At 40.3% G+C, this 15,095-nt stretch overlaps 1 protein-coding gene across 4 annotated transcripts in view; it reads left to right on the forward strand.

The window, feature by feature from the left end:
* HERC4 (HECT and RLD domain containing E3 ubiquitin protein ligase 4) overlaps positions 1–15,095 on the forward strand; it is a 3,175,640-nt gene that overhangs the window by 3,030,849 nt on the left and 129,696 nt on the right. For all 4 annotated transcript variants that reach the window (XM_044056374.1, XM_044056377.1, XM_044056376.1 and 1 more), the window contains one exon: positions 10,439–10,622. In XM_044056374.1, the coding sequence (XP_043912309.1) occupies positions 10,439–10,622 (184 nt within the window). The remainder of the gene's footprint in view (positions 1–10,438; positions 10,623–15,095) is intronic.

Consider the following 15,095-nt stretch of genomic DNA (forward strand, 5'->3'; position numbering starts at 1 on the left):
CAGTTGAGAATGGAGCCACTGCTGTTTCTAGGTTGGGTTGTGCTAGTAATAAGTTGAGTAAAGTTATAGTGATTGATGGCTACATTGGGAGAGGTAGTTGTATGTTCTATCCAGTTTATGTTAACATCACCTAAGATTATTGTTTCTTTGTGGATATTGTTTGAGGTCCAGGCTAAGATTTCTTCTACTATAGGGATATTATTACCTGGTGGGATATATATGACTACCAGGCAGTGACGTTTGAATTTGTTCAATTGTAAATGTGCTATGAGTTCTGCTGTGGAGAATTTTGGAATAGGGTTTGAGTGAGGAATGATAGTACAGGAGTTAGGGTGCAGAAGTTCAAATCCTCCTTGTGAGGTCTGTCTGATCTTAGACAGGAAAAAACCTGGATGGAGAAATTCTGTGTCTTTTATGTATGGCTTTAGCCATGTCTCAGTTACAGCAATTATATCTGGTCTGGAATAAGATATCCAGGCATGGAATTCTGGAATTTGTTTCTCATACTTTGTATGCTGATGGTGGTGAGATTTAATGACTTTTGAGGTTTGAGAGGGGAAGAGGCAAATGGAGTAGGTCCAGGGTCGGGGTGGATGTTCCCTCACTGGGATAGAGTAGTGGTACTATTTGTGTGTAATGTTGACAGCAGTTTGAGCTTAGAGTTGTACTGTGTTGTAAGGAGTGTTGTAAGTAGGGTGTTGTGTGAGTATGAAAGGATTTTGGGTTTGAAGAATAGCAATGTATTAGTGGAGTAGAGACTAGAAGATATGTTAGAGTAAGATTTGTGGTTGGGGGTTTGGGCAGAAGTGCTGGAGGTGGGTAAGAATTGTGTTTGAGTGGGAAGAAGTGTTGTGAGATGTAGAAGGAATGAGAGAGAGAGTGTCAGAGGAAGGAGTAGTATGGTCATAGTTGTGAGATAAATGCAGCGGTTCCAGAGGGGGATTGTGGGGAGGGGGAACAGTAGCTAAAATAGAAAGTAGGAGTTGGTAGTAAATTATGATGGTAAAGTGGTAGATTAGAGGGTAGATTAGTTATGTATATTGAGTGGGTGGGGCTGGGTGTAGATTGCTTGATTGGATGATGGGTGGGGTATGGCTAACTAAATGTAATTGCTATGGGGTGGGTGGGAATGGGGGTAGGGGAGTGGAGTGAGCCCAAGCAAAGGGCGAATGGAGTGGGCAAGACCTTTGCAGTTGGGCTTTGAAAAAAAAAAACAGCAAGGTAAGGAAAGGAGAGGAATTATGGAGGAAACAGTGCAGCAAAGAAACTAGGGGTGGAGGAAATCAGGCTGAAAAAAGCCAATAGAAGAGAGAATGTGGGTGAAAAATGGGAAAGAGAAAAAAATGTAAGTCGTGGAGAGTAGGTAGTGATAGAACCAGTGAAGGGGAGAGGGGGAAAAGAGTGCTGTAGGTGGGAGAGAGAGAGAAAAAATTTTAGGAGAATGCCAGAAGGAAGCGAAGGAGGGTAGATAGGACAGTGGTAGACTAAGAAAACTGGGAAGACAGAGTTAAGTGACAGTAGTGGGAAGGTGATGTACTAGGGCACCACAACACAGTAACACAGTACACAATAACAATACGATAGATACAGGTACAGTTAGGCAGGAGGTAAGTTCCCATACACATACTTAAACCATACAAAGAAGTGGGGTCCAAAATAGGATCCAGGCGTCCAGATGTTGTAAGCAATGGAAGAGGCACCGGGCTCTTATGGCTTTTTAGGAGCTTATCTGGGAGCCAGGAGCCAAGATGCAGTGAGGGGGGATGAGAAGCTATAAATGAAAGCCTGCACTGAGATCCAGAGAGTTGCATAAATAATTTCAGTTGTTCTCTGATTTGTGGATGTATCAAGGTATTTTAATTTAAATAATATTATTTTAGTTTGTTTTGTTAATCTGAAGAAGCACTTTGTGCGAAAGCGCTCACTCTGTCTTTGTGGATTTGTCATTAAATAGCGTTTTATCAAGCTTTGTCTCGGAGAGTTCCTCATTTTTATTTATACATTGGACATTTATTTTGAGGGATTCCAATTTTGCCTGTGCGAGGTTTTCAGTTTATTTCTGGGGATGAGAAGGTGTTTAACCTAATAAAAGAAAAGATGTCTGTTAACATAAGAATACTGCAACAGTGAAGAGAAAGGACATCTACTGTTATAGTAAGATTTTACACAACTGTGCTTTCTGCAGCTGCTGAGCTTTTTAAATCTCCGCAGGAGAAAGGTAAAGGCCTTGCAGGAAGTTAAACATGTTTGTTTCCCCTGTTCCCAGTTTTAGATGAATTATCCTTTCAAGCCTGCATTTGTACGTAGACAGATTTGCCCTCCTTCCAAAGGTAAAATGGGTTCTAGAAGGGCTTCTCCTGCTAAGTCTACTCAGAAGCTTCTTTTTCCAGACAAGCCATGTTCTTTCTGTCTACCTCCCTCCATCCCTGCTAAGTCAGGTTCCTTTATCTCTGTCTTTCCCCTCTCTCTTCACAATTGGTTAAGAATCACTAAGGATTCTTGGGTTCTTTCCGTCATTCGTCAGGGATATTAGGTGGTGTGGAAATCCCTTCCTCCCTTTTGGACAATTCCTCAACCTTCTCAGAAACAGCTGCCTTTTTTCCAGATCTACTTCAGAGCCTTTTGTCTCAGGGTACCATCCAAGCAGTTTCTGCTCTTCAAAGGGGAAGGGGTTTTATTCCAGAATGTATGCACCTGGAGGTCCATTCTGGATCTTTCTCAGCTCAACACCTTTCTGAAGTTTTTCTTTTTTGATATTGTCCCTTCAGAACTCATTTCCTGGTCTACCTCAGGCTTTCCTAGTCTTCTGGATGTTAAGGATGCCTATCTTCACATCCCTGTTCATCCTCGTTTCAGAAAATGTTTGCTTTTCTCTGTTTCCTCCTTGCATTTTCAGTTCTCAGCTTTGCCCTTTGTTCTATCTACTGCCACAGTGGCCTTCACCAAATTTCTCACTCCTGTCTAATTGCCTTTTACGGGATGAGAGGGTACACATTTTTCCTCACCTGGACAGCCTGCTCATTGAGGCTTCTTCTCCAGAGATCCTGTTTCAGCTCCTCCACAATGCTTATTTGCATCTTGCAGAGCCTAGAGTTTACACTAATGTCCAGAAATCCTTCCTGACTCCTCCTCAGGATCTTGTTTTTCCTCGGGTGCAGGATCCAGACCATTCCTATGCTGCCTTCCAAGGCTTTGACTCTGATTGCCTTTTTTCAGTTCCTTCTTCCTCAGGTGTTAGTTACAGCCAGGAAGTTTCTAAGAGCTCTGGGGTATATGGCTTCCACCATTCCTGTGCTTCCTCTAGCCAGGGTTCACATGAGAAAACTGCAGTGGTTCCTAAAGTCAGTATGGCATCAACAGTCACTATCTTTAGATTTTCTAGTTCCTCCTCTTCCTTGCCTCAAGGTAGAGCTTCAGTGGTGGATTCATCAGCTGTCTCTCAACTCATGGCTTCCTTTTCAGCCCTCAGTAACCGCTCAAGGACTTTTTTCAGATGGGGGGGGGGGGGTGGAGCTCCTTTACGCTCTCTAAAAATTCAGGGCCTTTAGTCCATTTGTCAAAGGGTTGACCATATCATCATCAAGGAGATGAGAGGTTTCTTGCTTTTCAGACCTTCCATACTCTGTTCCTTCCAGGGTCTCCCAAAATCTTTACAAACAATACCACAGTGATGTGGTACATCAACAAACAAGATGAGGACACGATCCTACCATTTGTAGCAATTCAGATTTGGGATCTGGCTGTCCAGTTAGGTGACTTTTCAGGCTGTTTATATTCCTTTGGAACAGAGCATTGTGGCAGACTCTCTGAGCAGGTCCATAACGCAGACTCTCAGGTTGATGCTCCACAGATGTGTTTCTGGACATTGTCCACCAGTGGGTACTCCTCAGGTGGTACTTCTTGCATCCCCTCTGAACAGACAACTTCTACTCTTTTGTACCAGTCCCATGTCCTCTGGCATGGAAGGTGGACGCCCTGTATTTTCCTTGGAATTAAATGTTTCTTTATGCCTACCTTCCCCTTCTCATAAGAAGAGTCCTGTTCAAGATAAAACAGGACTCTCCCATAATCTTGTTGCTAACTCCCTTGTCTCCCAGACAGCATTGATTCCCTCCTCTTCGGCACTTAGCCAAAGGCAATCACTACAAATTACCTCACAGGGTGAACTTAGTCACACAAGACAAAGGGTCTCTCATCTAGCCTCACTTGTCCATTCTTCACCTGACATTGTGGGTAATAGGATTTTGTTTCCTTTTAGGCACCTATTTTTGAGGACGTACTTCAGGTTCTACAGGAGGCCAGGAAAGCCACTACCAGGAAATTTTATTTAACCAAGTGGAAGAGATTTTCTGTCTGGTGTCTTGCTCGTAACCAGGATCCACTTTGTGTTAAGTTCCTTTAGTTCTTTCTCATTTGTGTGAATTGATCCATGCTGGGTTGACATACTCTTCACTTAATACACATCAGCTATTTCTGCTTGTCTGCCTTTGACTCCTCTTTTAGCTTCAAGATTTGAAGTCAATTAATTTCTCAAAGGTGTTCTTCATATTAGGCCTTCCAGGAAGCTTCTTCCTCATTCCTGAGACCTTAATTTTGTTCTTGAAAAATGGACTCTGGTTCCTTTTGAGCCTACAGCTTCAGCTTCCTTGCAGCCGTGTACATGGAAAACTGTTCTTCTTTTGCCCCTTAACTCAGATAGAAGGGTGTCTGAGCTTTAGGCCCTTAGGACTGTCCCCCCTTTTTTAGTTTTTATAGGAACAGGATGTCTCTTCATACTAATCCTTTTATGCCCAAGGCGGTTAATAAGATGTCTGTTCATCAGTCTATCAATTTGCTGACTTTTTTCACTTCGCTGCAGTGTGCTAGTGAGAAGGTTCTTCACTCCCTGGATTTACATAAACAATTCAGATATTACTTGGGTAAAACTAAAGCCATTCATAAATCTGAGCAATTTTTGTGTTTCTTTTCATCCTAGATCTCTAGATTTGACTGTTTCTCAGCAAACAATTTCTTCTTGTATCTCTGAGGTAATTTCCTTTTATTATTCTTTTCATAGGAAAAGCCTTTTTACTTCTGTAAAGGGTCATTCTACCAGGGCTGTGGCTTTATCTGGTGTTTTTTTCAAGGGATTGGATACTAGTTCCATCCTTGAGGCAGCTACTTGGTGGTCTTTGCGTACTTTTACTAAACAGTACCTGTCAGACCTTTGTACATTGGGCCTTTCCTGTTCCAGCATTTACATACACGCATCTGCCATTTCAGCTTGCCCCAACAATGCGCCACCTGCCTTCCCACACCCCCCCCACACACAAACATTTTTTTTCGAAAAGGGGTGACACCCAGAGGGAACCCCATTTTTACATTTAGATCTAAACTGTCTCTGAAAAACTAACTTTGCCTTCCTTTGAAGCAGCTGCCATTGCAATTCTGAAGATGGTTATTTTTGCTTCCCTTTGAAGCAGCTGCCACTGTAAAGATTGTTATTCTGGAAGACCACCTTCCTCATAGCTGTGATTTCAGCTAGGAAAGCTTGAGCTACAAGCCATACCAGCTGTCCCTGATTTCTGAGTCAAATTTTAGGTTTGTCCCTCTTAATCCTTCTTAAGACTGGTGGCTGTTAGATTTAAAGGTGATGAATCGCACTTAATAAATAATAGTAATTAGAATTATAAACAACTTTAAGTTCAGAAAATGTATGTTAATTTGCATTCTCTTATTCTGTCAGCATCTCAAGTTAATAGTGCTAGTATTTTAAAATTGTCCCTTATTATTTCCGGATTTGTCCCTGACTAGTGGAGAGCAATGCTACAAGCCCTCGTATAAAAAAGCTTTTACTGTCTTTCATAGGGATAGTGTCACTCTCAGAACAATCCCAACCTTTATGCCTAAAGTGGTATCAGAACTATCTTTATACTAGGATATTCACCTTACAGTCTTCTACCCAAATCCACAGAAGAGGGCAGAGCAAGCTATTCATTTTTTGGTGTGCACAGGCTGATCAGGGACCATCTAGATAAGACAAAAACTCTAATAGAGCAGAGCAGTGGCTTTTGCAGAGGGTAAACAGGCAAACCAGTCTACAAACAAACCATCTCTAAATGGATAGCTAACAGTATTAAGTTCCGTTACTCCCATCGTGGGATGGATTTACCTGTGCATATTAAAGTTCACTCCACCAGAAATGAGGTGATTACCACTGCTTTCCTTAAAGGACTTCCAAACCAGGCAGCCATATGGAACTCTGGGCGCAATTTCACAAAACATGATAACTTAGGCAATGACTCCAAGGCTAGTGCAGGTTTGGCTTCTGCCATCCTGCAGAATCTTATTTCGTAAGATCATTCAGATGATCCACCGCCCAGTGTTTAGCTTTGAGAGTCCTATCAAGAATAAGTACTGCAACATTGACTATGAAAAACATAGTACAGTTAAGTCCCACTTGGCATAATTGTAGAAATTCGAGTAGATCAGTGTTACAGTACATATTCCCACCCTCCAATCCCTTTATGTGCTGACCGCTTGTTTCCCCACTTGCTGGGTGCAAGAAGTAGAGGAGTTTTTTTCCCTGCAGACAGTTTTCTTATCTCCATCATCCCCCCCACGTCCTGTGTTTCCCTCCTCCTCTCTCAAGTTCAGACAGCTGAGGAGGTCATGCTGTCCTCCGGTATCAGACTGCTCTTTTGCTGCTTAGAAAGACCTGAAGATGGTGCTGACAAATAATCTTCTTATACTCTGACTTCCATACATCATTCTTTGGACGTCCATCGACTAGGGATGATGTAAAGAAATGAAGTCAGTCACGGGCTTCTGCATGACACATTGATCTACTTGAACATCTACAGTTATGGCAGTGGGACATAACTGTATTTCTTCCACATGCAGAGCACTCTGATTGTTGTTTTTCTTTCGTCTTTTCCCGGTTAGGGGTCGGCACATCGGAACTCCGGTCCACTAATGATTGGCAGTTGATTTTTACGGTGCCAAGGTGCCAGCTCGGCGCCCAACCTTCAACGAAGGCATGCCCATTTACACATGTTTTTCGAACGCCACTCGACTGCGGGGAGGACATGCAGACTCCACACAGAAGGTGCTCCAGCCGAGAATCGAACTGGAGAACCTATTGCTGTGAGGCGACAATGCTACCGCTGCTCTGGTTACCTGTTTGATATCTAGGAAAATGTGGCTGCGCCCATGTTGGACTTTTCTGCAAAACTGGGAATATTATTGGTGGTGAATATTCTGAATAAGCTGGAAGGAAGATGAGTTTACTCATTGCCTTCACTCCTCCAGTACCCTTTAGTTCTGAAAAAGTGTTGACCAGAAAGTCCAAAGCATATCACCATCACTGATAGGCCTGATTCTAGGCTTTGAATTTTCCACAGGCCATTGTTGTCAAACTCTTGAGGACTCCTGCACTGTGATCGAATTTAACCCTTACTTAGTGCCTTGGTTCTCGGGTGGTAGCCATCTTGTCACCATATTACCCACTGGACAAAGTCCTTGAGATCAAAAGAAGCCTTCCTTGGGGACCATCTGTAATGTCATATGATAGTCATCTTATGCCTTTACAGAAATCCCAAAGGAGGCTTTCCAACATGGGCGCAACCACATTTTTCCTGACAGCAAACATGCAACTTCCAGAGTTTGCAATGGAAGTTTTTCTGTGCTTAAGCCATCAAATTTATAAATGCATATATCTGTTGTTTTGTGTCTGTTTTTTGCAGTTGGAACTTAGTTCAAGTGGTTCTCAGTAGCTGAGGTCTGTGGGAGTGTGTTTCTTCTTTACCTTCAGAGTGGGGATGCCATGTGTAGAAGGACTAAAATCTTCAAAACAGGATGTTCCCAGGTATTGTATTTTCTGCAGAAGACTCTTCCAAAGATATGCTTCTGTATTGAGTAATCCAGGGTTACAGTTGAATAGCTCTATTACTGTGATTGCCACAAAGTGTAATGATTTTGATTTTTTTAAACCAGTGTGTGATATCAGAGACAGTTTATTAAAAGGAAAAAATTGGGGGACAAGACAGTCACTGAAATGAGGGTTTTTTTACCCCCAACCTTCTGCTGCTGTTTGGAAATTGGCTAATTGTGCTCACATATATCTGGAAAATTCAGAACATTCATACCAGTGTAATTATTTATCTTTCTAACTAACCTAGACATTGTATGTGGATAACTTTGATTCTTGTTTCTTGTGAACTATAAAAGAGGTTCACAAATGTTGCAAAACTGATGTTTGTTTCTTTTTTCTTTTAAATGAAAAAGGAAAGATCATTGTTAGACATTAGCTTTTATTAAATTTCACTAAAGATATTAGAGCAGATGTAAGAGGTAATGTGCACAATTTGGTGCACTTTGTCCTTTTAAGGAAGAGCTTTAGCTCCAACGCAGTGTATTAATTTCATATGTACGTTGACTGTCATTGATGTACCAGAAAAGCAATCATAATGAAGTCATTTTCTCTCCCACATGCTGTATATTTGAATGGTTCTACTGTTATATAGACTTCATAGTATCATTTTTTAATTTCTTTCTCTTTTTGTTTCAATTCACTTATATATTTAGCATACAGCTTTTCAGTTTATCATAGAGGGCCAGTTGTCTTTCACTTTGCAGACTTATGCTTAAATATTCAAAATACCTTTAGACGGACGGTGTGCAGAAGACTTTGTTCAGGAAGGTATATTTCTTCTTGAATAGCAGATGTTAAGCTGTCTGAGTTAAAAAGTGTGCATATATCTTGATGTCTGCTGTGAACTGTACCGCCCAACTTATTTACTCCACAATTCTGGACAAAGCCAAAAGTAAAGGGGGGACAAAGGACCAAAATCAGGAACATTTTTTGCTTTAATTCACTTAAAACATAATAGAGCAACAGGTTTTGCATCCGCATTTATTTTTGAAGAGAAGAATTGTTGAGCTCTAATCACTGGCATTATTGTTTGTAATCAGTGATGTACTAACAGTCAAGCATTTTAAGAGGGATAGCACTAAAATATGAGATGAAATCATGGACATTTGAGAGGCACGTCTGTGAAACAGGTGTTACTTCAAAGGTTGAACTGTGTAGAGTTAATCTTACTGAAAAGTGTTTCTCAGCATAGTAGCCATCAGTTTATTCAGTGCTCTGTATGTTTAGCTCTTTTTGCCGCTTTGAAACTAGGCCCCAGGTGGGCATGTGAAACTAGGCCCCAGGGGGACATGATCAGTATGTAAAAGGTTTCCACTGACCAGTTATTATCATTCAGTAACGAACAAAAAAGATTTGATTGTCATCCGTAGGTAGAGCTTCAACTCATTCTGCATATCTCTCATGTTTCCCCAGTTGAAAGTATTCCCTTTCTGTACGTAAGATCCCATCTTCCAGGTATTGTATAATAAAACATGATGCATTTCATAACAAGAAAAGAAATTTGCTGCCTGCTAACCAAGAGGTACCCAAAAATTGTGTGATGGTCCATATCTGTGGTCATTTTGTAAAATTACTGACTGACATCAGGCCACATGCACTGTCTTAGAGCTTTAGTAATAATTTCTATGGTAATCATTTTTTTTAAGATCTTAATCTTTTACTTTTATGCAAAGTGCTGCTCTTTTTTTCTCCCCTCTTCTCCAAATGTGTTTTGTTTTCATGTACTGCTTACCTTTCTGCTTTTGAGAGCTCTGCAGCTGGTTACATTTTCTAGTTGTACCTGCCTAGATGTTTAGGTTTTCTTTCCATCTTATTCATTGCTGTCTCCATGCCTTTGCTGAATCTTCAGCTAATAATGCCTTTTTTTCCTTAACATTTTTATTGAAATGACATTAGCACAATACAAATATTAGGTCAGATATTGATGACGCTTTGTAGAACAAAAGGCAATAGAGAGAAATAAGAAAACTGTTTACAGTATGTACAAACATGTCATTGAGAAGTTATGTTAAAGAAAGTAATATAATAGTGATATGGATCAAAGAAAAAATGCATTGGAGAAATTATTTGTAATAGTAATGCCTTTTTAGCTGCTGTTGATTTCTAACATCTCTCTTCCTGTCTTTACTAGTAATGTTGTCTGAGTCTAAAAATGTACTGTTGGCTGTCTCTTTTCTTATATGCTTTGCGGTGCCAAGGGCTTTGCTCCTAGTACCCTGTATTCTGCCATTCCATTATCATATTGCTGTTTTTTTTCCACCTGTTGAAATGTTGCAGTCTATTTCAAAAATATCATATAACCACACCAACTCCTGCTTTGTATTTTCCACATAAAAAATACCAAACTACCCCAGTTTTCATGTATGGTGAAATCCCTGCTTACATGATTTACATTGCCATTAATGCTGTTGGGAGTACGTAAGGGGAATTTTAATGTAATAGATTATTTTTCTGTAAGAGGCTGCAATAATACAGTTAACATAGTTTGTCCTGTACTAAGTGATTATATGTACTGTTTAATTTCAGGCATGATTTTGTAAATGCCTATGTGGACTACGTCTTCAACAAATCAGTGGAGCCATTATTTAATGCTTTCAGTCAGGGCTTTCTTAAAGTTTGCGGTGGTCATGTTCTCCAGCTGTTCCAGCCAAGTGAACTACAAGCAATGGTAGTGGGGAATACAGATTATGACTGGAAGGAATTGGAGAAGGTCAGTTTCTCTAAATTACTCTTACTTTTTGGTATAATTTGGAGTGTATTTGGGTTTGACACTTTAGGACTTGAGTACTTCCATGTACAGTTGATTACTTTGTTGAGTGTTGAACCTTCTACTGAGCATACTGAGCATATGCACCTGTTCTTATTGAAGCCTAGCTTGAGTACATGTTTGTATCTTTCACAAACCATTAGTGCTATGCCACTGACTTTCTTCTAGAAGGATGTTAATTTAATAATTCAGCAATTACCCAGCCATGCTGCTTAGTTGGCATTTAAGTTGCAGCTTTTCTTTTACGTAAGTGAAACCCACATTTTGTACAAAAGATAAATCAAAGTATAATGTATTGACTAAACAAACACAGCTAGGAAAACAGGTACTCCGTTATCAGTAAAACACAAACTCTTAGTTTAGGGACCCTCCTTGATGGGTCCTTGATTTACTGTAGCTTTTTCACATGTCAGGATTAGTCTTTTCTTCGTAGTAGAGCCCATGTTTGGGGATATACATGTAGCAGTACTGATGTATGATGCGATGCAAATACTTGGCTACATAGACCTGCACATCCTCAAGAGTCCAGCTGTTTTTTTTTTTGTTTTGTTTTGGGTTTTTTTTGCCTCTCACTTTGAATCTGATCCTTGCTTTTTGTCAAGTTAGGTCCTACATTTACTTACCTGAAAAACGTGTGTGTCCATGTTCAGATTGCCAGTAAAGAGCCATACTGGTATTTTATTTACTTGCTGAAAGAACATGACATTAGAAACTGCCTGAAGTGTCAGAGGCTGAACCCAACTATTTAGAATGAAGACTTTTAGCTGTAGTGAATTCAGTCATTTTTGTTAAATTTGATATATATGGTAACCATGAGAGATTTAACAAATTAGATTGTTAAATACAGAAGAAATAAGATTTTGAAACTTCTTAGGTGGATTATATCTAGTTTAAACTTTCCTTCTCATATAATAACAGGACAGTACTAGAAATTCTGTTTACATGAGGTGAACACTTTTTATAGCTACAGTAACTGGGTCAAAGAATGGTATCTATGATACTTTTACTCATTCATTGATTTCCAGCCTTATCTTAATGTCAGTGCTGATTAGGATAAACTAAACAATCAGAGAATTAATAAAAACATACTGTATTACAGTGCAGGCATCACCAGTGCATTTTATTAAGTTTTTTTGGTCTCTCAGTTGCCATCCTCTCATCTATGACATAGTTAGACACTGGAATATACAGTAAATATTTTATGCCTGTGCAACAAACTGCCAAAATCTAGTCAGTGCCATCACAAAATATATAAAAATCAGCAAACATGTTGAATAATCAATGTAGGAGATACCAGACCTGTGACTATAATAAGAAAATGCAAATGAACTTAATTCTTATATCCTGACTGGCCTGATGTTCATTATTTACACTGCCCCAGTGACACACTGGTTCTGTGCCTGTACACACCCAGACTGACATCTTTCCAGAGCTCAGAATCCCCTTCCCTGACCCTCTGTGATAGTGGAATGGCTAAGCCCAATAGGAGAAGCCTAACCACTGTCATAGAAGCTTAGTTATCCAGTCTTTTACTGCCAGCTTTGTCCTCAGCAGCCTGCATTGCCATTGAGCCTGCCTCCAGGCTTTAGATCAGCCTTACCAGTATGGCCACAAATAGTCTCAGACAAGTGGGTGCCAAGAATCAGTCAGTGAGGATACTCTTGGCAGTGGATAGAAAATCCTCCTCCCTTTGGGGAAATCCCCCCACACCCACCAGACCAGACACAACTATTTTCTCTGGTGCTCTTTCACAAGTTGCAAACAGAGGTTACAGAGCCAGTGCACCACAAAAAGGAAAATTATTTTTCCCTAGAATCTTTTTGGTACTCACCTCTCCTTGTAGATGGTGCAGTCCCCTTGTTCTGAACCAGTGTTTCATGGTGACCTTACATATGAAGGATGCTTATCACATTCCAGTTGCTCCCAACTTCAAGTTGAACATGCAGATGTCCTGTCTCATACCCTCACAAAGAACTGTATTCCTGGGGTATATAATGGACACAGAAAAAAGTATGGTCTAGAAGACAAAGTTTTGAATGTTCAGAACATTTTCAGGAATTTCTTTCTTCAAGAATGTACCTCCACAGGAAAGCTTCTCAAAGATCTAGACCTCATGGCATCAGTGATCCTCATGACACCACTGGCCAGACTCCATATGAGAAAATTTCAGTGGTACTTAATAAAAAAATAAAAAAAATAAAAACTGTTTGACTCAGAACCTGTTTCCTTAGAGTTCCAAGTACCATTGCTGGACGTTTGTGAAATGAGAGTTACAGTGGCAGAGGGATCAGATGTCTCTTTATCTAGACCTACCTTTCTCCTTCCAGACCCTAGTTCAGTCAGTCTAAATGGGCTTCCCAGATTGTCATGGGGAACAGTGTCCAGGGGAGTTCAAGTGCAGGGCAAATGGCTGCCTTCAAACAGTACAAAGCACATAAATTTCATAGAAATATTAGCAGTGATTGAGATTTTAAAAGTTTTCACAACGTTTGGTCTACAGACCCTATTTTATTGGTCACAAACAACCCCACAGTCATGCTGTACATGAACAAACAACTGGGGGGGGGGGTACAAGGTCATACCCTCTTTGGTTGGCACTGATGCCCTGTGAGCTAGTCTTACAGCATTCTGTGATACTTCAGGCCTAATACATCCCATCAGAGCAAAACCTAGTGGCAGACAAACTAAGCAGATCCTGAATGGAGCCTCACAATTGGAAACTCAGGCCAGAGGTCTGCCTGCATTTGGTCCATATGTGGAGAACACATCAAATAGTTCTGCCTCCTTTCAAAACAGACTGTTGGGAAAAAATTGTGTTTAAAACATCCTTGCAGCTATCGTTATAGGTTGGAAGCATTCACATTTACTTGGACAGGAGTGTTCCTTTATTCATTCTACCAATACCAAAGGTACTTCTGAAGATTTAGAAAGAATTTCCAAAGTTGGTTCACCCTTTTAATGGACTTTGCCCAGGGCAGTTACCACAGGCTTCCTCAAACTCTGGATGTGCTCACACAGTGTTAATGGTGACTGCAGCACCCCAGCCTAGAACAATTGCTACTAATAGGTTGGTTGATTCTGTAATTGAAACCTTTTGGGCACTTGTTCCGTGAGGATGTGCAGCAACTATTGAAAGAAGTAAGAAAGCCTGCAACTAGAAAATCTTATGTTTTCAAATGGAAGATGGTTTTTAGTTGTTGCCTAACTGATATCATGGGACCTGGTGTGGTGTCTTCCCCTCTGTTTTTGAAATATTTGTGAGAGTTTCTCAACAATGGTTTAACTCGTGTATGTATCAAGATGCATATTGCAGCCATCTCAGCTTGTCTGGCAATGAATTCCCCTCTTTCATCGCTTTTTCTGGTCAGACATTTTATAAAAGGAATTGCACTTCAGACACTTTCGATAGCAAAATCTTTCTCCTTGGGATCTCAGCTTTCTTCTTGAAAATTTGACTATCTCATTTTGTATCTGCCTTTTATGCTGATCTGAAGCTCATCAGTTGAAGAATTTTCTTGCTTATCACTCTGACATCTGCAGGGCCAGTCTCTGAGCTGCAAAATCTCATAGTGGGCCACCCTTATGTGATTTTCCTCAAGGACAGGGTTGTTTTACACACTAATCCTTTCTTGCCAAAAGTTTTCTGAATTTACCCTGAATCAAGCCATCAATCTCCCCAGTTTTCTTTCCGGAATTCAGAAACAAGGGAGAGAAGATTCTACGTACCTTGGATATGCACAGGCAACTCATGTACTGCATTGACAGAACTAAGCTGTTCAAGAAAGCTAAACAGCTTTTTCTTATTCTAGAGCTAAGAAGGGTCAACCTGTCCACAAGCAAACTATTGCTCATTTTTTGTTACTCCCACCATGGTAAATCTATTCCAGGCAAGGTTAAGGCACCTTCCACCAGAGCCATATCCTCTTCGTTGGCATGTTAGAAAGGAGTAGACTCTAGAAGCATTCTAGAGGCAGCAGTCTGGTCCTCTGTTCATACCATTACAAAGTACTGCAAAATTGTTTAAGTTACATAGTAGACTTTGCAAGGGACATTCTCTGGGTGGTGGTGCTATAATGGGATTTTAACAGCCTTATTCTGCCTGGATCATTAGTTGAATGCAGCTTCTCTGGGCTGTAGTCAGGAGAAGTAAAACCTGTGTGCCTCTAGCATTGGTTGAGTCATTCTATACTTTTTTTCTTGATAGTAAGCATAAGGAATTATTAAATGCTTTTCTTTCTTGATTAAAATCTCATAGCACTATTTGTAACATTAATCTGGATAGAGCACCAAGTGTTTCTATACTTCTTTTGCTAGTCTGTTTAAGAGATTTAATGTATACCCCTTTGATGTATTGTGATGAAATTAATGTTGATCGCATTAAAATGGTTTATGACATCATGTAGCTTTCAAGGTAAG

The sequence above is a fragment of the Protopterus annectens genome, chromosome 14.part0 (assembly GCF_019279795.1).
Source record: "Protopterus annectens isolate FY-2018-M chromosome 14.part0, PAN1.0, whole genome shotgun sequence".
NCBI lineage: Eukaryota > Metazoa > Chordata > Ceratodontiformes > Protopteridae > Protopterus > Protopterus annectens.